This window comes from Scheffersomyces coipomensis (assembly GCF_036884675.1).
Source record: "Scheffersomyces coipomensis strain NRRL Y-17651 chromosome Unknown DFJ63scaffold_2, whole genome shotgun sequence".
NCBI lineage: Eukaryota > Fungi > Ascomycota > Pichiomycetes > Serinales > Debaryomycetaceae > Scheffersomyces > Scheffersomyces coipomensis.
Window position 1 is genome coordinate 2,381,090 of NW_027042893.1, and position 22,697 is coordinate 2,403,786.

The 22,697-nt window shown below is 31.0% G+C and overlaps 5 protein-coding genes across 5 annotated transcripts; 1 reads left to right on the plus strand and 4 right to left on the minus strand. All coding sequences in view use genetic code 12, as the record gives it.

Moving 5' to 3' along the window:
- Window positions 1-4,657: 4,657 nt before the first annotated feature.
- CPH2 (Cph2p) lies at window positions 4,658-7,759 on the minus strand (the record flags this gene model as incomplete). Its single annotated transcript, XM_064905472.1, has 3 exons — window positions 4,658-6,646; window positions 6,698-7,293; window positions 7,438-7,759. 3 exons carry the CDS (start codon window positions 7,757-7,759, stop codon window positions 4,940-4,942), a joined length of 2,625 nt encoding a protein of 874 aa, XP_064764207.1. The 3' UTR covers window positions 4,658-4,939.
- A 2,887-nt stretch (window positions 7,760-10,646) lies between these two features.
- On the minus strand, window positions 10,647-13,121 carry DFJ63DRAFT_284460 (ubiquitin-protein ligase; the record flags this gene model as incomplete). The annotated part of the gene is made up of 2 exons (XM_064904804.1): window positions 10,647-12,556; window positions 12,629-13,121. 2 exons carry the CDS (start codon window positions 13,119-13,121, stop codon window positions 10,647-10,649), a joined length of 2,403 nt encoding a protein of 800 aa, XP_064764208.1.
- Window positions 13,122-13,799: 678 nt separating this feature from the next.
- PGA25 (Pga25p) lies at window positions 13,800-17,921 on the minus strand (the record flags this gene model as incomplete). The annotated part of the gene is made up of 1 exon (XM_064908034.1): window positions 13,800-17,921. One exon carries the CDS (start codon window positions 17,919-17,921, stop codon window positions 13,800-13,802), a length of 4,122 nt encoding a protein of 1,373 aa, XP_064764209.1.
- Window positions 17,922-18,360: 439 nt separating this feature from the next.
- On the minus strand, window positions 18,361-21,864 carry DFJ63DRAFT_98109 (uncharacterized protein). Its single transcript, XM_064909274.1, has one exon. The coding sequence runs from the start codon at window positions 21,458-21,460 to the stop codon at window positions 18,800-18,802; it is 2,661 nt and encodes an 886-aa protein (XP_064764210.1). The 5' UTR covers window positions 21,461-21,864; the 3' UTR covers window positions 18,361-18,799.
- DFJ63DRAFT_97900 (uncharacterized protein) lies at window positions 21,865-22,694 on the plus strand. The gene has a single exon (XM_064909269.1). The coding sequence runs from the start codon at window positions 22,269-22,271 to the stop codon at window positions 22,632-22,634; it is 366 nt and encodes a 121-aa protein (XP_064764211.1). The 5' UTR covers window positions 21,865-22,268; the 3' UTR covers window positions 22,635-22,694.
- Window positions 22,695-22,697: the final 3 nt, after the last annotated feature.

Sequence of the window (22,697 nt, forward strand, 5' to 3'; positions counted from 1 at the left end):
GATTATCATTGATTTATTCATCATCTACAATTAAAGATCTACAATTATATTCTAACTCTAAATTAAAGTGGATCAATTATATAATGCCCTTCCATCATGGGAGAAGTGGAGAAAAGAAACGAACCGTAACGTAACGAAACTAAACTTAAATTGATAATAACCTTGTTTCGACAATATAAAATAACATTTTTAAAAAAAGGAAGAAAAGAAATAGAACAAAGTTTAAAATTGTATTTGAACCCAAATATTACTGAGCCGCCTATTACCTTACTTCTATTTCCACTTTCCCTTTCATTACTAAAACTATAATTGAAATAAGGGTGTTATATACAACGTTATTTTTATTATTTTTTTTGTTTGGTAGGTTTTTGCTGATTAGAGATATGGAAAATAGGCGCGGAGCCTTTTACCGGTTTCCGATTTTAGGGAACTTCTGGAGCGATAATTTTTAAAATGACTTTATTTTACCAAATATCGTCGGCAACATTTATCCACCATCAATTTTTACACGTTACGATATTTATCGTTATATGTAAAATAATTTATTTTATTACTTTGTTCAGGAACGACGGTTTTTTAGTTTACGAACTTATATTTTGACGGTTTCAAACTGTACATCAGTTATGTGAGTGAGTGAATTATTTTGTTATTCAAAAGGTGCATTTAAAATGTATTGACCGAATAAGGCCATAAACCAGGTATGTATGACAATTAATATTACTAATAATAATAATAATAATAAGAATAAATAAATAATCGTGGAGGCAATATTTTCTGGTGGTAATCTATATCCATCGATTATTGTTCAATTGAATATGTACATTGTATTATTCTGTGGATTAAAGGCTTTGTTTTAGATGAGAATATCCAAATGTAATTTCAAATTCAAATTAAACCTCGAATTGAAATTAGTTATTATAAAATTATTATTATATTGATGCTTTTTTACAGTTAAACTCTGAACGGAATTATCTTCAACGTTTAGCTAACCTGTAAATTTAAAAACCACCTGATAAAATTTAAATTATATAAAATGTACGATTTTTATTATTATGATTAATTAATTAATTAATTTAATTAATATTATTAATCGTGAATCTTTTACTGGTATTCCCCAACTTATAGCAAATCAATTTAAAGAAAAATAAATCTTAATTTACAATAGAACATTCTCAAATATCCATAATAATCAAATCTTGTATACAGTTAACTATATTGCCTATTGAGGAACGGAAGCAGTTCTCTCTATAGACTAACAAAGTTTATATTAGCAACAAGAAAGCAAAAAGCAAGCAACTTTATTTTTGTTTTTATTATTTATTTTTTTCTTTATTTATTTTTTTTTTTTTTCTTATCCGTATTGTTCGACATCGTTAACCTTGTTCGATTTTAACTACTGTCCAAAACAGGGACTGAACTAAAAAAGTATGGGGTTCTTTATTAATATTGAGTTTCCACCACCACCACCATCTTTGATAATAACCTCCCCCTCCCCCTCTCCTCCCTATCTTTATTATACGGTTAATAGCGAGTATAACCTTAAATCAATGGGAACTTAGATGGTTTGCATATACTGCTAGTTCGGTTAAACAGATATCCTTACCTCACCATGTAAGACAACAGAGCATAAAACAAAGGAAATGCAAAACATACATACATAAAATAATCAAGTATACATTTAATTTTCATGCAATTGAATTAAGTGAAAATGTCCCTCAAGTCCTAGGTCCAGGTCTAGGCTTAAATGGTGATTTGTAACAAGTTGAGAAGTCCAAGTCCAATTTTTAATCTATTAAAAACATGCTATAATGTATAATTTAAAATGAAATAAAGTAAATAAATAAAGTCAATAATAACAATGCAGGAAACAAAATACAAAATCAAAATTAGGAAATTATGAACAAAAAAAAATAAATAAAATCAATACAAAAAAAATAATTCAAAAAAAAAAATATCGGGTGCATGTACCGAAGGTATTGAATGAGATAAATCCGTTTATTATTAATGTGTAAAAAATAAACAAAAAAAAAATTTTCAATTCAAATCCACATGTTAATTTGTAATTATAAAATTAAGAAATGAAACTTGGGTATGGAGACATTAAATAATTTTACGCAACATGGAAATCATACATACAATGCATGGTTGGTAGGTTGGTTGACTTCTCAATTGAGAAACATATAAGCGACAATTATGGATTCTTTTATTATTTTATAAAGATTGTAACACCGGAAATGGCCTTGGAAATTGAAATTGAAAATGGGAAAGGGAAAATCATTTTAAAAAAGAAAAAACTTTATTTGGCTGTAATTACAAACTACAACATGGATCAGCACAATTCGAAACTTTAAGCTTTTGGTAATGATCTGCTATTCTGCTTTCGCCTCTCTTAGACTTGCTCGTTCGTAACTAAAAGAATATGTCAAGTAGGTTTTTTTTTTGCTTTTGTCTTTGCATTGATTTTAATTATACACCCTTCCCTTGCAAATTTAATTGAAAGTACGGGATTAATGGATCAAGGCTTACCCCGGTCAAACTCCATAAATATATGGACTATTACTTCGAGGTCAATCGATATTTTCAGGTTTTATGCTTCATAACAACTCTAAACCGAAATGTTGCAAGTCAGATCTATAAATGGTTATGAAATTCCATCAATAAAGGTCCAACCTCAAAAATAAAATAAGCCTAAAATAAGAATGAACAACGAAACCATAACCAACGGGAAACTTTCTCCTAAAGAGGAAGTACTTTACAGTGCATTTTTATTTCATTTTCAAATGATGATAATCATAATCTGGGCAACCGCTAAGTACAAAAATAAAAATAAAATGAAAAGAATAATTAGCTAATATATTATAAAAGCTTAAAATTTGCTTGTTTGAAAAAGGAACCTGTGAAAAGGAGAAGAAGAAAAACTGTAAAAACGAAAAAAAAAAATTGGTCTTGTGAGAACTTATGGGTTAGAGCATCCGAACATGCATAGAGAATAACCGATACATTTTTTTATTTTTGGTTATTTAGATAATTGGATATTTAGATAATTGGATATTTAATAATAATTTTTAAAAAGGGTAATTTAATGTGAGCATCATGGTAATGAATTGTAATTAGGTTGAGGTGTACCGGTGGCCGGCAACTCGGGAAAGATACGTAGGCATAGGATGCCGACACCTTTTGGCTGTGTAGTGCGTCATCCCTACTGGTTCAGATGTACGACATTTTTGTATGGTCAAAGTGATCCGTTATTTTTTTTTTTTTTTTAATTTTTAATTTTTAATTATTAATTTAATTTCTTTTCTTTTTTTTTGTTTTAATTCACCAAACTAAATCTCTTTTTTTTTTATTTTGGTGATTATTTTTTAGTGTTGATGTTTCGTCACTTTGTCGTTGTTAAAAAATAATAGTGAGAAGATAAATTTAGTGATTACAAAATAAGAAAAAATAAGTTCAGGTTTCCCTGGAGTTTAGAAGACTTCCGAAGTTTTTGATATGTTCTTAATAACCAATTAAGCATTAAGTATAGAATAGACAGGCGAATCTTGATAAGATAGAGTTGTGGTGCAGGGTGAAATGAAACAACCTAATTAACTATGTATACTCAGGACATGAGGTTGCCGAACAATTTCCTTTACATGAATAAATACGCACATCAAACTTTAAATTTTAGAGGGAAGAAAATGTGGGAGAGTGAGTATAATTACAATTTGTTCTATTTCAAAGTAATAATGATTCTATTTTTATGTACGAAATCTGACATCAACTAATAGTCATCATCAGGCAACAGACAACAGATCATATGTAATATAATATATGTGATATATATTTTCAAAAATTACTACCTTGTGTATACAGCTAAGTTCTTGTTGATAGTCAGTCATTCATTTCGTCACCAAAAAAATCATTATGATTAACGGATTTTCTTGTCTCTCCAAGTGTTTCACCTATTTCTTATTAAATATTATTATTCCAAATAATATTTTTTATTGATTTCATTCAATGTTCAGTTTATGTAGTAGTAGTAGTAGTTGATATGTCACAATTCCATATTCATATCATTACACTTGTAATTACATATCTTGAATAGGGTTAAACTTTCTATTCATAAAAAAAGTGGTTACGCGCTAAACTCCTTTCATCCATCCCATGGAAAAACTAATCCGAAATCAGACTTAACTATACAAATAAAAAAATATTTTCACGTAATGATACTGGACAAATTTCAATTACGAAACTTTCGAGGGAATAGGAGGGGATGGATATGATGATCGGGATGGTAGGGCTATGGATGTAACAATACATGAATGACAATTCAGTTCAATTCAATTATAATTATGAATTTCACCATTGTTTTTGATATTATTATATTATGTATGCGAGGATGGAGATTTTGTTCCGAGGGTGCGGCTGGAACTTGAAAATTATTTTTTTAGGTTAATCCAACTACGGAAAAACAAAACGGATAATGGGAAAAAAATGAAAACTTTAACTGAAATTTTTATATAATCAATTTCATTGGGGTATACGGATATATTTTATAACAACTACGATGAGCTTGAAATGGTTTAACTAAATCACAATTAGATTAAAAAATATCGGCCGTAACTACTAACAACAATGGTAAAAGTAAATTCATATAATAAAATATAAAAACATAAATAATAATAATAATAATAATAATAATAATAATAATAAGTAATTACTCACGGCAAATAGCAAAATAGAAATAGTAATAGTAAAATAAGCAGCAAAGTAGTAATAATAGAAATAAACCAATGAATTGAAAAATTAGGAAAAATCCTAATGACTATAACATAAAGGGGAAGATAAGGTGATATAATATGATATGATATGGTATGATATGATGCTAAGGATGGAATAAAACTAATTGACATTATTAAAACTTATTATTGTTATATTTTTTTATAAAGGATCAAATCTATTCATTATCAGATAAATTTGATTCAATACCATTTAAAATTATAGCTTTATCAATAATAAATTTACTAACATCACTTCTTAATTCAAATTCCATAAATTTAGTTTCATTTAACCATTCTCTTGAAAGTTTAATTAAATTATCTAAAATATCATTATCTTCAATCTTACCTGGAATTAATGATTGTAAAAGACTTATAATTGATGTAAAACTTAAACAAGTTAATTTATTATCATTTGATGATAATTTTAAATAATTTAATAATTTAATAGCTTTACTAACTTCATTATTATTATAATAATATAATACCAATGAACTAGTTAAAATAATAAATTGTTCTTCATTAACTAAATTTAATGAAGTAATTAATGATTTTTGAGATTTTAAACTTGGTTTAAATTTAATTTTAACTGGTTGATCAGCATCAGTTTCTTCAGTTTCTTGATTTTCTTCTTCTTCATTATCACCTTCTTCATCATCAAATATTTCATGATCAGTTAATTCTTGACCTTCCATCATTACTCTAAAATTAGTTAAATATTTCTCAACTTGTTCATTTAAATCCTTTAATAAATATGGACAATCATTAGCATTTAAAATGGTTTTAAATAATTTAAAATAATGATAAATTCTACCATCTTCTTTAGATAAAATTTGTTCAATTTTAATTAAATCTTGTAAAATTTCTTGTTGATTATTATCATTATTTTCTTCATCAATAACATCATATAAATAATTTAAATTTAATTGATGAATAATTTCTAAAATTCTCCAATTAAATATTATACCATAATAATTATTAATATTATCTTGAAAGATTTCAACATATTTAACATGATTTTGTCCATCAAATATTTCAAAATTAATTTGTTCACCATTAATTAAATTAATTAATCTTAAAATTAAAGTTTCAGATCCTAAAATTGATAATCCATCAAAATTCTTAATTAATTGATTTAATTTTTGAATGGATTTATTAGATCCTTTATAATCTAAATTTAAAATTAATGATCCCTTAATAGATAAATTACGATTTAATAAAGTTTCTAATCTTGGATATTTTAAAATTAAAAATTTCCCAATAATTAAATTTAATAAACAATTTTCAAAATTAATTTGACTAATGGATAATAATAAATAATCTTGAATTAATTGTCCATAACTTGAGCCATGAATTAATCTATACAAGATTTGATCACGTTGTTGATCACTTAATTCAATAGGTAATTGGAATCCAAAACTAATTAAAAACCAACTAACAATCAAATTTTGTTGATCATTTTCAACTTGAACTTTTTGATTTTCACCTTTTTTAGCAGATTTATTAATCATGGGTATGATTAATGAAGCTAAAGATCCCATGAATAATAATACTTTGAATAAACTCCATAATTGTAAAACTATTGGAGATGGATGAGTTAAAGCATATGGTAACAAATGAGCAAATGGTAAAGCACTTAATCCTTTAAAATCATTGGCACCAGTTCCAGCAAATAATGAAGTACCCATAACAGTAGCCATACCTCCTAATAAGAATTTATTAGGTTGTTGTTGCTGTTGTTGAGGTGGTGGTGGACTAAATTGTTGTTGAGTACCAGTGAAAATGAATCCATTACTAGATGAGTAAGATGGTTGTAAAGGAGTAGCAGCATAGAATGATTGATCATTTGGAGCATAGAATCCCAATTGTGGTTGTGGTTGTTGCTGCTGCTGTTGTTGTTGTTGTTGTTGATGATGTTGTTGTTGCATTTGTTGTACTTGTTGTTGAGATGGTTGGTGTTGAGGAGGAGGAGGTAATTGCTGTTGTTGATGTTGTTGTTGTTGAGGACGTAAATTAGCATCTTGAATTAATCGTTGTAATTGTAAATTTTGTTGTAATAAGATTTCATTTTTACCTTCTAAATGTTTAATATATTCAGTAGCTTTTGTTAAAACACTAGCTTTATTTAATTTTGAAGCAGGTGTTAAACCTTCTAAATCAGAAATTGATATATCACCTTTACCAACTGTAATTCTTAAAGATGGAACTGCATCTCTAAGAGTTAAAATTTTAGAATTAATATTAGTTCTATATTTCTTTTCAATCATATTATGAGAAGATTTATCTTTAGCTTTTGGTTTTGTAACTTTTGAAGATTTTTTAGAATTCTTTTTAGATGATGATTTAGTTAAAGATTTTTGATCATCACTTTCACTATAATCATATTCTTCTTCTGAAGTGGTTGATTCAACTTTAACTTTAGTTGGTTCAGGAGATGTATGAACTGAACTTATAGATGAATTAACATTGGGAGGAGTTATACCATCATCTTGAGAATAACTTGTGGTTGATAATGATCTTAAATCAGATAAAGCTTGTTGATTAGTTAACACGTCATCATACATGGTATTGTTATTATTATTGGTAGCAATAGTAGCATCAATATTTGGATTAGTATAATCTTGATTGATGGGAAGGTTATTGATAATTGGAATATTATTATTATTGATGGTGGCACCATTATTAATGATATTATTATTGTTGCTATCACTCCATTCTATAGAAGTATTATCTGAATTATTGGAATAATATCTGTTTAAGGGTTCATCACCCACTAAAGCAGAAGGGAATGCATTATTGTTATTGGTAGTTGTGGCAGGAGCTAAGAGTCCACCACTAATGGATTGATCCATAAGGAAGGCTGATGGATTACCATTATTATTATTATTATTGTTGTTGTTGACACTATTATTATTGGAGTTAATAGAGCCAGATATACTTTCTAAAAAGTCGTCAGCATTTTCAAAGTCAAAGAAACGACCAGCATCAAAGTCATTCATCTTGAGATATTATATGATATAAGATATTAGTTATAAGTTATTAGGGGCTTGAATAAATGATAGATTGTACTATATGAGTTGTAGTTGTTGAGCTGTCGAATTTGGGTGGCGATCCCAGGGTGTATGAGGGTAAATAAAGTTTACTGTATGATGGGAGATAATGAACTAAAGTCTAGGGATAGATAAAGGATAGATTAGACTGGAGGGGGGAAGGAACGGTATAGATTTGGATTATATTTGGTCTGGTCTGATCTGGTCTGGTCTGAGTGTTGATTGATTTGATTAAGGGATAACCGTTAGCTAACCTATAATTGGAAAAAGAAATTGATAAATTTTAAAATTGAAATGATGAAAATTTTTGATTATTTGGATGATGATTTTTGGTTGTAAATAAAAGTTTCTTTTTTCTTATTTTTATAAAACTGTCTGGTAAATTAAACCTCTCACAAAAATGACAAAAATAAAAAAAATGGTCTGATTAAAAAAAAATTGTTATTTTATCAGACACGACTTTTTTTTTCTGATTTTAGCTTATTTCCTTTTTTGTCTGTCTGAATGAAAATGAAAATGTAAATCAATCAGTCTTTTTTTTTTTTTTCTTTTGGGGAAAGTCTCAGTAAATTTGAGAATTTGTTCACTAAATTAAATTTCCAGGGGGGATTCAAGTGAACAACAAATAAATAAATATATTGAATGCAAAATCTAAGCAATGATATATAGTAATAACTTGTACTGGGTACAACAGAATAATTATAAGAATAATATATATATATCAGAATCAAATAGATTACAAAAGGATATGACCTTGTACTTATATAAAACTATAGTTACCCGAGCCAATAATAAGAATGGTAATAGTAAATTGTAGAGATATATTTTGCTCAAGAAGTTTTTTTTTTATTTATGTATTTAATTATTATTTTTATTTTTATTTTTACCTTAAATTTCACTAAATAGTCATGGATCGAAGGACAATCTAGGATAAGGAATATAAATTAGCCTGTGTTATGTTACAGTTTCTTTCTACTTACATTAAATTCTCTCTCTCTCTGTCTTTCTCTCTCAGTAATTTAAATTTTTACTTTACCGCTACATTCTCTCTTTACCCTTTAAGTCACTGGAAAAAAAACAATTTAAAATTTTTAATTAGAAAAAAAAAAAATGAGCTGATTTTTTTGAAACTGTATCGATAAAAAAATAAATTTAAATTTACTGTGTGTGTGTGTGTTTCCTGTGTATAACACGATCAATCTCCACAACCCCAAACAATCTATAAGCAATTCTTGATTAACTCTGGGAACTTACTTTAACTTAACCTAATTTGGTTTAACCAATTTTAACGGTGATTTCTAATACTATAACTTTACAAATAGATATTCATACCAGTTCAAACTCTCCAATCAAAATAATGTAAAAAAAAATATCATAAGCATCAAAACTAACAAATATTAGCCCAGTAAATCAGCATAGACTAAAATAAATTATCTGTAAACGATAAAGGCAAAATAAAAAAAAAACGATCGATCGAATTTTTTTACTTTACTTTTAATGCAGGTATTCATACATTACTTACTTTACTTTTGATTCATTCATTGTTATTAAAAGTCAGGTTCTGCCTCGGATATCAAGGATGATTGTTACAATTATTTATTGCGATAATCGATTTTTCACTTATAAGTTCTTATTAATCAATATATGAGCACTGGCCCCCATAGCACACTTATACTTACATTTACACAGTTACTATGATTAATTAATTTACTATTAATGGTATTAAGAAACGTTGTAAATAGTTTGTATACCTTTTACTTTTAATCTCTTAAATTATCCTACCGGAAACTGTACCTTCCCTAATCTTTCCTTCGGTAAATTCCCCCCTAAATAATCTCCTCCCTAAAATTCTTATTTTATTTCAAACTTTACTTTAAACTTTATTATAGAGAATGACTGACTAACTGTTAATTACTATTTTCGTTTAGACCTCCGTCAATACCTAATAATAATAATTTGATCAAAACCTTTATTCATTCTATCATTCTTTTATTCCTTCCATATGGTTTCTAATTTGATGATCACTGTATAAGGGTCGGCTAGGGTGTAATTCACAATCAGTTAAATTATTATTCTTCCTTGATCCACTAACTATTATACAGTGATATCTACTAACTTAACCACTTCCTAATAAACTTCTATTACCTTCCTACCTACTATCTATCATTCTATCCTTATTTTAACCTATATAGTTCTAAACTCCTCAGGGAGGTATAAGGAAATAAGCGGATAAATTAGCCTCCTCCATTATCATCTTATTTTAATGCATAATTTATATACTATCAGCTTAAAATATCCTTTTAAACAGCAAGTCACATGTATCGTACATACATACATAACACCTACCCCTTTGTTATATGTTGTTATAACTACCTAAAATTTTAATAATAATAATACCGAAATGATATGATGTTTTATTTCAATTTTAATAATATCTCTAATTTAACCCCGGCTATCCATTCTCCACATTCATTAAATCGATATGTACGTCTACTTTATATTATTATTTAAAAATTGAAACAATGAAACACAATGTAATATTTAAAAACTAAATATTTTTACGAACTTTTAGTGGTGGTGGTGGATGGTAGCTTTGTGCTGGTGGAGGTTAGTGGTGCCTTACGATAATGAGTGCAAAAAAATATTTTTCATCCTACACAAAAGTTGAAACTTACATCAAACATGAATTAAACATCTATTAATCTATTCATCTATTCATTCATCCACATCTACATATATGGCAGATCTCTAATTCGTACTTCGTACTTCGTATCATAAACCTTTATTTCTATATATTATTATTATTATATATTACCTATAAACCCGGTCATAAATCCTATATCGGCGGTAAACTCTCCCGACATACTGGACATTGTAATTTATATTTCATCCAATTTTCTAAACAATCACTATGGAATATATGATAACATGGCGTAATCATATAATCCTTTTTCATCTTTTTTAATTCATTTTCATTGGTTCCATCTTTATCATACATATCATTTATAATCGGTAATGTAATTTCATTCATACAGATTGGACATGTACATTGACTTTCAATAATTTCTTCAACATCATTATTGGAAATATTATTACTTAAACTATTCAAAATTTCACTTGAAAATCCAGTTTCCAAATCTTTAAAATGAATAATTCTTTGATAATCATAAGCTTTTGGTAACCATTTCTCATTAACCCAAAATCTGGCTCCTAATTGATATTGTAATATTAATAACGTTAATTGAATAATCATCCAAATTGTGATGATAATCACTAATATAGGATCATAATGATGTCTTAATGGATTACTTTTAACTAAATTAAAATAATAAATTGGTAATAATCGAATTATACTAGTACCAAATATAAATTCCCATGTAAATGATTTCCGTTTATTCTTTAATGTGTTTCTTAAAAATTGTGGAATCCAATATGAATTTAATCCAATTAATCCCACATATTCAAATATCCTACGATATTGAATTCTCCATACTAAGGAATTTAATAATAAAAATGTAGCTATAATAGTTAATGAAAATCCTCCCGCAAATATACTATTTGAAAATGATGCTTCTTCCCATCCTGGTGCAACTGTAGGTCCGGGAGCAACAGGTGTAACTGGAGCAGGGGTATTTGCGATTGGTAATATAGGTCCCGTATCATTAGTTGTGGTGGTAGTAGTGGTTGTTGTAGTTTCACCTTCATTTCTAGAACCACCTCTTAAAATCTCCCACCAAGTGGTTCCACGTTCATTAACTTGTGTACTTAATACACTAACCATAAATCTTAATTCAAAGATACCGCACATTATAAATGATATCACTGCAACACAGGCTAATAATAAATATAAATCCTCTACTAGTGTTGAAATTAATAAAAACATTAAAGCAATTAATGAATCTTGAAATCCAATAATAAATAATGTCTTACTTGCTATAGTACTTAATTGACCTGGAGTTCTAGCTTGTTTAATTTGTCTTAAGAATAATAATAATTGAATAATCACTAATAATAAAATTCCCATTAATAAATAACGTAATTTTTTATTTAAAACTTCGACTTTTAACCCAACAAACGGTATATCTGGTTTTTTAGTTAATACAATTCCACAATCTGGTGAATAGATTAAATAATCTTTGATAGAAAGAGGAGGTAAATCATGAGGAATAGGCTTACCATTAGGATTCATTAACTCTTCATCGATTAAACGTAATTGATCCCAATTATAATCAGTCTTTTCAAATTGGAAATATGAAATCATTTCACATTGTTCTTGACTCTTGATAATATATCCATTCATGTCATCCATTGAAAAATCATGACGAATATCACTGGTATTTAATAATTGACCCATTAAGATTCTTGATTTATTGAAATTTGATTCATTCAAAGTTAAATGACTTAATCCATGATTACCTAAGAATTTAGCTGAACGAGTAATCGTGATTAATGATCCTGTCTTTTGAAAATAAACTCCCTTAGTTTCAAATTCATGATCTTCAATTTCTTCATAATCTTTTAAATTTAATTTTAAATGAACAACCATAGCATCATCAACTGTATCTGTGGTTTTATTAACGATAAATTTAGTAAATTCTGGATTTTGGAAATTATAACCATAACTTTTAACATTGATTGATATCTTCCCAGTGGACTTAGTAATGTTTCCGATCTTAGATATTATATCATCATCTGTATTCTTATTATTGTCTTTATTTTCTTTTTCATTTTCTTTGTCTTTATTTTCTCCACTTTCACCTTCACCTTCTCCTTCATTTCCATTATATCCACTGGTAACATCACCTAATTGCATTGAACTATCATAATAATCCTTTAAATATTGAGGTAATTTCAAATCAAATAGTTGTAATTTGGTTAATTTCAATTGTTCAAATTCACCATTAGCCCTCCCTGATATATTTAATAAATAAGCTCTTCCTCCATCTTCTTTCTCAACTTTATCAATTCCCCAAAACTCTTTAACCTTATTACTGACCTTATTGGGCAACAAGGAATCTTTCTCGTCTTCTATCCAGAGATTATCAGGTCCATATTTATGAATTGGCCAATCTTGCTCAGTTTTGCCATCAAGTAAATCTTGATAAGATAAATGGAATCCAGTTAGATTTCCATATCCACTAGTATAATTCGACAATGCCAATTCATCTTGACCATCCAACAACTGCTGTTGAAACGTTACTAATGTCTCTCTTTCCTTTGTTGAGTGGGGTTGATCATGACCACTAGGCAAGGATAAAAATATAAACATTATTATAAAGAATAATAACGTTTGACGATCCACCTGCACCATCGTTTCCTATTATTTCTGTGTGGGGGGTATCTTGTTCTATTGAAGTTCAAATAATAGATGGATCACTTGGTTATTACCTTGTTGTAGTTGTTGTACTGATTGCTATGACTGATTTGTTCTATATATAATTTTATTTGTGATTACAACTTTCTGATGATACTTTTTTTTGGTTGCGTACCCTTAAAAAGGAGATCACAAACTAAATTTACAACCAAATCAAATTAGCCAACTACAACTACTTAGACCATCAATACTACAACTTTATAAACTACAATTGATATGTTTAAATATGTAAATTTTGTGGTATTAAAATTTTAGTTTATAAATAGAAATTGAAATTAGTAAGAAACTAAAGCAAATATGAAAGAATGAAATTCTAAAAGAACGAGTTTAAAATAAACTCCTTCCCCAAAGAATAAGAAGCTATAAATAATGAAGAAAAAGAAGAAAGGGGTAACGTTAGGATATGATAATGTATAGAGGTTGATACATTGCACCTCCTCTATTAATTGTTTTGAACTTTTTTCATAAAGTTGATTAATATACTTTATTGTATTTGGACTGTGTCATCACCATTTAGGTAATGAATTTTTTATAATATATCAATTTTCCGGCAACTTTATTAGTTTTTGATTTTTTTAAAATGAATTATACTTCAATTTATTGTTATTAAATCCTTCAAGTAAAGAGGATAGTTAAAATGGATGCTAACATCATGAATAATCCACTAGTTTGAACCATTTTACTACCACTATCACTTTGAGATTCAATTAATGGAGTTGAAGTTTCAGTTGGTAAGATAGTGAATGATGTTGGAGCAGTGATGTTTACTTCAAGATTTTTAAGGAAACCAAGAATTCCACCAGCAGCAGTAGATGTACTAGTAGCAATGCTACTTGAATTATAATATTTGGCACTAGTTGAGAAAGATATAATCAGTGCAGTTGTATAATCATCATCATCTGTCTCACATTCATAATCATCGCTGGTAGTTACAGCAGTAGTAGCGTAAGTTAAAGTAGAAGTGACATCTCCAACTGTTAAATAAGTACTGAGTATAGTTTCAAGTGATGTGACTGTACGAACAGATGTACTAGCAACTGGTTTACCGGCTGATGTTATTGTGGTAACGAATGTTTCAACTGATTCATAAGTAGAGACTGAAGCTACTGTTGCTGTTTTAACAGTTGCAAATGTTTCAACGTCGTCATCTTCATCTGAACCGGAACCATCTTCGGTACAAGTATTGTCATCGTCCTCGTCGTCGTCATCATCATTAGAACCAGAAATTGAACTACTTCCAGAGCTACTTCCAGATCCAGATCCGCTTCCAGAACTAGATCCAGAACCAGAACCAACATTAGATCCAGAACTACTAGATCCACTTCCAGAGCCAGAATTACTATAAATAATACCATCGTCAGCACATGGACAAGTAGCGTCACAAGAATCATCGTCATCGTCATCATCATCAGTATCATAATAGTCTGGGCAAACATATCCTCCAGCACTTTCAGTTGCTGATGAATCTTCAGCAGCAACTGTGTTGGTGACAATTTCAACTATTGTAGTATCTTGGGCAACAAGAGTATTAGTAACCACGTTATAGATAGTGGTTTCACAATTATCTTCATCGTCATCAGAATCGTATAACCAAGAATCAGTTTCGGTCGATTCATATGTATTAGTGACTGTCACAATGACAGTCCCGGTTGTTTCAAGAACGACTTCAGTATCACAATATTCTTCATAATCTTCATCTGAATCATAATCTGAGGAACTTTCACCTGCAATGGTATTTGTCATAGTTACAACAATAGTAGTTTCAGGATCGACAACATCTCCGACAACATAAGTCGAAGTGTGCAAGATAGTTGTGGTGATAGTTGTAAGTGCATTAACTATGGTACTTTCTTCAGTTGAAACTGTAACAACTTCAGTTTCACAATCTTCTTCATCGTCTGTTTCTGTATCAACATCAGTGGTTGTAACCGTGTTAAGATTGGTAACAGTGGCACTAACAGTATTTGTAATTATGATACCTGATCCAGATTCTTCTTCAGTTTCAGTTTCGGTTTCACAATCAAGTTCAGTATCACTATCAATAACAGTGGTTGTTCCAGAATTGACATTTGTGAAAGAATTGGTGACAATAAGAGTCGTACCATTTGAAGTGATAGTATAGGTAAAGCCTTGAGATTGTGTTACAATTGTAGTTTCGCCTTCCGTTTCTGTTTCTGTTTCTGTTTCACAATCATCATCGTCATCATCGCTGCTTGTTGCAATAGATGATGCAGAGGTGCTCGTTGATGAACCAATAGTAGCAGAAAAGTTACCAATGGTGAATGAAGATGGAATTGAAACACCAGAAGTGATAGCACTGGTTCCACCAACACTCACAGTCACACCGACGCTTGTGGATTCACCATCAGTTTCACCATCAGTTTCAGTTTCACAATCATCATCATCCGACTCTGACTCAATATACGAAGTAGCATCGATGCTAGAACTTGAATCAACACTTGAAGGACCAACAGTAATAGATGAATCATCAACAGAGGAAGTGGTTCCAGATGAAGTGGCAATCGAAATACCGATTAATCCAGAAGTAGGACTAGTAGGATCACTAGGATCTGTTTCAGTTTCGCAGTCGTCGTCATCTCCTGATTCACTTGGATCACTGGATTCAGTTGGGTCACTTGGATCATTGGAAGAAGTATTGATTACATTATCACTTGTCTCACCAAATAAGCTAGTAGGAATACTAATTGTTATTCCTGTAGTAGTATCATCACCATCAGTTTCAGTTTCACAGTCTTCGTCATCATCAGAAGATGAGCTACTTGGGTTACCACCTAAATCTGGTAAACTAATGTTTGGTAAGCTAATAGTTGGTCCTGAAGTACTTTCGGTTGGATCATTATCATTGGATTCAGTTGGATCACCGTCCTCTGTTTCACAATCGTCATCGTCATCACTTGAACTTGTACTTGTACTTGGGCTTGAACTTAAACTAGTTGGATCACTTAATCCTGGTAAACTGATAGTTGGTAATCCCGGTAAACTAATGGTAGGTAAACCTGGTAAACTTAAAGTTGGATCATCACTCTCAGTTTCAGTTTCGCAGTCATCATCGTCGTCACTTGAACTTGTTGGATCACTTAAATCTGATAAACTGACACTAGGTAAATCTGGTAAACTGATAGTTGGTAAACCTGGTAAACTTAAAGTTGGATCGTCGCCATCGGTTTCAGTTTCACAATCGTCATCATCGTCACTTGAACTTGAACTTGAATTTGAACTAGTTGGATCACTTAATCCTGGTAAACTGATAGTTGGTAATCCCGGTAAACTAATGGTGGGTAAACTTGGTAAACTTAAAGTTGGATCGTCGCCATCGGTTTCAGTTTCACAATCGTCATCATCGTCACTTGAACTTGAACTTGAATTTGAACTAGTTGGATCACTTAATCCTGGTAAACTGATAGTTGGTAATCCCGGTAAACTAATGGTGGGTAAACTTGGTAAACTTAAAGTTGGATCGTCACCATCGGTTTCAGTTTCACATTCTTCATCATCATCACTGCTAATAGCAGCAGCCACAGGAGCTGCAAAATTGATAATAGTTGGTACTGCTGATGAGCTAACAGATGAAGCAGTAGATGAGCTTGGGGTCGTACTTGAAGTGGTGGTTGCAGCGTCAAAGAGACCAAAGAAGTTAGCTATAAGTCCACCTGATGTTGTTGATGTTGATGATGGAGCTATACTAGAAGATGATGTAGTAGAACTAGAAGCAATAGAAGATGTTGGGGTAGCAATTCCAAATAATCCGAGAATGTTATCATCTGAACTTGATGAACTCTGGATAGATGAACTTGAACTTGAACTTGCAGGTAATGATGATGAACTACTAGAACCTAAACCGAATAATATATTTAAAGGGTCTTCTTCTGCTAAAGAACTTGATGTTGACGAAGCTAAAACACTTGAAGTTGAAGATGCAACTGAAGATGAAACAGGGTCTGAGCTTACGCTGGCAGTAGTTGCTGCATCGAATAAACCAAAAAGATTGAAGGCTGCTTTGGTTGATGTTGTTGATGATGAAGAACTAGTACTTGAAGAACTTGGACTATAAATTGCAATGGAGCTTGAACTTAAACTTGAACTTGAAGAGCTAGTAGTTTCATCGAGTAAACCAAAAAGGTTTAATGCATCTTGTGTTGAAGTAGTTGGTGTGGAAGTTGTTGTTGGGAAAAGTACTAGTGGTGTAGTTGATGAAAGTATAGATGAAGATGATGATGATGAACTACTTGAATTAGTTCTACTTGATGATGATGATGAGATTGCATAACCTCCGAACAATCCTAGCAAATCATCTGTGGTTGAAGTTTGTGTGGGTATGGCTGTTGTGGTTGGAACTGCTAATGGATTTGTTGTGGTATCAGCAGCAAGTGGATCTGCAACAGGTATTACTGAAGCTGTGCTTTCTGTGGTTGTTCCTGATGTGACAGGCAATGCTGCTGGGTCTGCAACTGCTGATGAAACGGCAGCGACTATTGGGGAAGCGGCGGCAGCTGGAGCTGCAACTACTGATGATACTGGAGCGGCGGCAGCTGCTTGGACAACGGCATCTGCTACTGCTGGAGTTGATGATGATGATGTAGTACTTCCTCCAAACAATGCACTCAAAAATGATCTTTTTTGTTTTATAGGTTTTGATTCATTAATATTATTCTCTACAAGAGCGTTAGCAATTGCTGCTGACAACAATATCGAATTGAATACTGTAGATATCCTCATTATATTTTTCTCTCTCCTGTTGTAATTATAATAACATTAGGGTATTCAAATTGATGGATATTGGGTAGGTAAAACGAAAGAATGCTTGATAATAAGTAGAGAAAAGGGTTGTTGTTGGAACAACATTATGGCAAGGGTATTAAACTACATATATATGAAGAACTATATGAATTTGATATAAGTTGGTACAAAACCCTGAATTGGCAATTTTTAAGGTATCCATATTGGTAAAATTTTAGTTAATTATACCTTTGAATTAACATCTTAATTAGGTAAATTATGTGCGACAATAGACTCTTAGCCTTCCCAATTAAGTAATAAAATAAAATTATATGGCATTGCCTAATTAGGAAATTCTCATCTTTTTGACAGGGTGCGAAAAAGTCAAGTGAGACGACAAGAAAAATTATAGAGTGAGGCACAGCAGAGTTCATGAAACCAAATGGCACAACTTTGGTGGTTTGGAATAGCGGTCCACCATAACCAGTTGATGGTCCAATGAATATACCTCACTGAATTATACAGTGAATACACAGATCAACGTAACAAGAAGTAAAAAGGGAAGTTGAAGGCAATTATGTGTAAGATAAAATTTGAATGGTTACGAATCCGTCTAGATGAAAACTCACATGAAAAAGGGTAGCACCTTGTTGACGGAGAATAAGTTCTTGGTTACGAGTGAGGAGAAGTACATAAAAACATTTAGGTTTAAATTTCAAAATGACGACAACTAACTTTTAATCTAGAAAATATGACTACTCTTTCTACAATTGTTTTGATTTTCTCCAAAAAAGATATTAGTACATTATTTTTTGTTAAATAGAGTTTTTTTATTAACTATAGGTATAAATTTGCAACTATGCAGATTGACTTCTAAACTATAATGAGTCAATGAATTCGATATATCTTAACTTTGTGAATTCTTCAGCTTTTCTTTTATGTATCGATCTAAGAGAAGCTCTTACATTTCTTCTGAGTATACTCTTGATATCTCTTTTTGCTTTTCTTGTGGTTCCACAACAACAGGGTTTGGAACTACTTGTAGATCCAAAAAGGCTTCCTGAACCTGATCCTGAACTGGAACTAGTGCCTGAAGTTGAACTTGATGAGCCTGATGAAGAACCTCCTAAGGCATTTATTATAGAACTACCAATCCAGTCAAGTAAACTTCCTCCGCTTGAACTACTACTTGAACTGGAACTACCACTACCACTGAAAAGTGAACTGAAAAGGCTTTTAGCAAAACCAAGGATATCACTCAAAAGTCCAGATCCACCAGATTTTATATGATCAAGTAAATCAGCAACTAATCCACCACCTATGGCAAGTAAGTCGTGGAATATAGAGCTTCCATTTTCTTTCAAATAATTTGTAACATAAGGGAATACCTTTGCGAAAAGATTCTTTCCAATGGTAAGTATATCATCCCATATACTACCATTAGAACCACCTGCAAGTGAACCTAATATACTGCTGAATAAACTCTTTCCTATACTAAGTATCTCTGAGAATATAGTACCACTATTTCCCTTAAGGTAACTAATCACATCATCGAAGAGGCCTCCAGCTATTTTCTCTACATCATCTAATAAACTTGTACCAGTACCTGGACTTAAAGTAGAATCGACACCCAGTAAATGATCGAGTAAATCAGTGAATAAACCTTCTCCAAAATGAAGAGCATCATCTAATAATGAACCTCCGCTGGTGGAATTACCTTCAAAGTGACCAACTAAATCAGAAAATAATCCTTCTCCAATATGAACAATATCGTCCAAAAAGCTCCCTCCTGTTGAAGATGTACTTGTTGAGTTTTTATCAAAAATTTCAGAAAGTAATCCTTCTCCAGCATGAAGTATATCATCAAGAATACTTCCTCCCGAGGACAAAGTCGAATTACTAGATTTCAAATGCAGGAATAATTCTGATAAAAGGCCTTCACCAGTACTAATCACATCATCTAATAAACTTCCTCCAGATCCAGTTGTGGAACTTGTAGTTTTAAAATGGTCAAGTAATTCAGTAAATACAGAACCAACCACACTGAATATATCAGCTAATAAGCCTGAACCACCGCCAGCTTTACTAAATAAGTCACTGAAAGCACTTTCAACTGCCTTAAGAAGTTCATCAATTAAATCGCTTCCACTAACGGTAGATGTAGTAGTAGATGAACTTGGAGTTGTTGAACTTGTAGAATTGGATTTTGAGAAAAGACCTTCAATGATATCAATCAAAGAACTACCACTGGAAGTAGATGTGGAAGCAGTGCCAGCTGTAGTTGCTGCAAGAGTAACTACTGGAGTAGTGCTTTTTGAACCTCCACCTAAAAGATCACTCAAAATATCAGCAACAATTCCTTTAGCTGTACTTGTAGCTGCTGGCGTAACTGTAACTGCAGCGGTTGGAGTAGAAGTCGTTTTTGAACCATCGCCCAAAACATCTCCAAGAAGACCTTCAATCAACCCACCTGAGGTTGATGTAGTAGCAGGAGAAGATGTTGTTTTTGAACCATCACCCAAAACATCTCCAAGAAGACCTTCAATCAACCCACCTGATGTTGATGTAGTAGCAGGAGTAGTTTCGGTAGGAGCTGAAGAAGCAATGTCTAACACAGATTCAATAGGATCGGCTAATGGAGCTGCAGTTGTTATTGGAACGACAATAGGGAAATCACTAGATGCAATAGGGGCTGAAATAACAGGTAAACTTGTATCTACTGAAAAGGAGACATCAACACCAGCACTAACATCAGCATCTACTGATGCTCTTTTTGAAAATAATTGAAAACCAAGGACTTCAGAAAATATTGATTTTAATGTAGAAGATTCTTGAACTTTACTTATGACGTCTTTAGCAAGACCTGATTGAGTAATAGCAGTAAATATCTTTTCTTTGGGAACTTTTTTCAACACTGCTGTTAATACTTCTTTACCATTTTCTTCTAAGAAAGTATTATTTAAAACATAATTCAAAGTAGATGCAAAAGTAGTTGAATTTTTAATGGAGTCAACAATCTTATCAACAATGTCTGTATCTCTCTTACTGATTACTTTAATGGTTTCATATTGATTCTCAGCTTGAGTGGTTTCATCACTAAAGAGTTCACCTTTCAGATTTAACTCTTGTGCACAAGCAAAGGCATGGGATTTTAATTCTTCATCTTCTAAACTATATTGAAAAAAATCTTGTAATAAACCTGAATAACCTAAGGCAGAAACTATGGTGGAACTATCTAATTCTTTGGCCATTATAGAATTAGTAAAGTAATTGGTAATATTATGATTAGCTTCAGAATCATCAGAAACTTTATTTAAAAGTTCTCCAAGTAAATGTGATTGACTTAACAGTTGTATTATATCTGATATGATTATATCTTTATTCTTAACATCTTCTGAATTTAATTGAAGTAATGCATCGTCCATATTGAATGGATTGACTGATTGTTCCACTAATGCCAGTGAACCACCAGTTGGTGCTGAATTCACAAGTGTTGCAGTGAATCCAACAGCAAGTGATATTAGTGACGTTAACCTCATCTTTTTGTTTGAATAAATTAGAGATATTAGCACCAGAAATGAACGTAAATTATGGATATGATGAAAGAAAAAGATCGAAACGTCAATTTCACAGGAGGGCTGGATACCAATCCACTTTTAAACCTTCTTACCATGAGATTCACTACATATGTGCTATAAACACTTCAAAACCTTTTTGACAATTTTAGGAATTTTTTAGTTATTGTTAGAATTATTTGATATAAATGCAATTCATAAGAAAAATTTCCTAATTAGGAAGTGTTCATGAAATATTTTTTGTGCAGGACCAGATAATTTTCTTGCAACTCTATTTTAGGAAGCTATCTTTATGGCGCCAGTAAACAACAACATAGGCGATCATAACATCAAAATAAACAACAAACCAACTACCAATTTCATAATTACACTTAGTGCAATGGCTTTGAAAATGTAATTAATGAAGCGTCGTCATGCTCATACTGATTTTCGTTGCGTAATAAAGCGTCTCCTCCAAAGTCTTTATACCCAAAGTAGAAGCCTTTGTTCTATATCTGCAATTCAATAACTCGCCTTGAACTGAATTGAGACAAATTCGAAACCAATAAAGTCTTTGGTTATAGTTGGTGTTAACATAGCTCATGAACAAAGTCAATCTGTCAAACTTCTGATATTTGTGTAGAAAGTATGTGGAGAAAATAATTAAAAATTAGTCATGTGCAACATCACGTGCAATAATTATTTTTATTTTTTATAGTGTGTAAATAATTTTGCCAATTAAATTTTCGTTAAACATCAATTAGTGATAGATCTAATAACTGATTAATTAAGGATGAAACAAAGTTTGGTTAGATTGGTTCGTCCACGTCGTCCTGAGAGGGATGTTGCACCATTATTACCTCCATTAACACTTTATAAATCTATTTTAAGAGCTCATATTCGTTATTTACCGGTTGAAATCAGAACATTAGGTGATTCATATGTTAAACAAGAATTTCGAAATCATCAAAAGATTGATAATCCATTGCATATAGTAGGGTTTTTAACTCAATGGCAAGATTATTTAAAAGCCATGGAAGTTGGATCATGGACTGAAGGTAGATTGACTAAACAAGAATTAGAAAAAATGTCACCCGAACAAATTGGTCAATTATATGAATTAATGCAAGAAACAAAGAAGATTGGAGAGGATAATTAGACCAGAGAGTAGTTCATTTTGATTACTTTTTATAGAGAAAAATGTTATTAATATAAGTCTAAA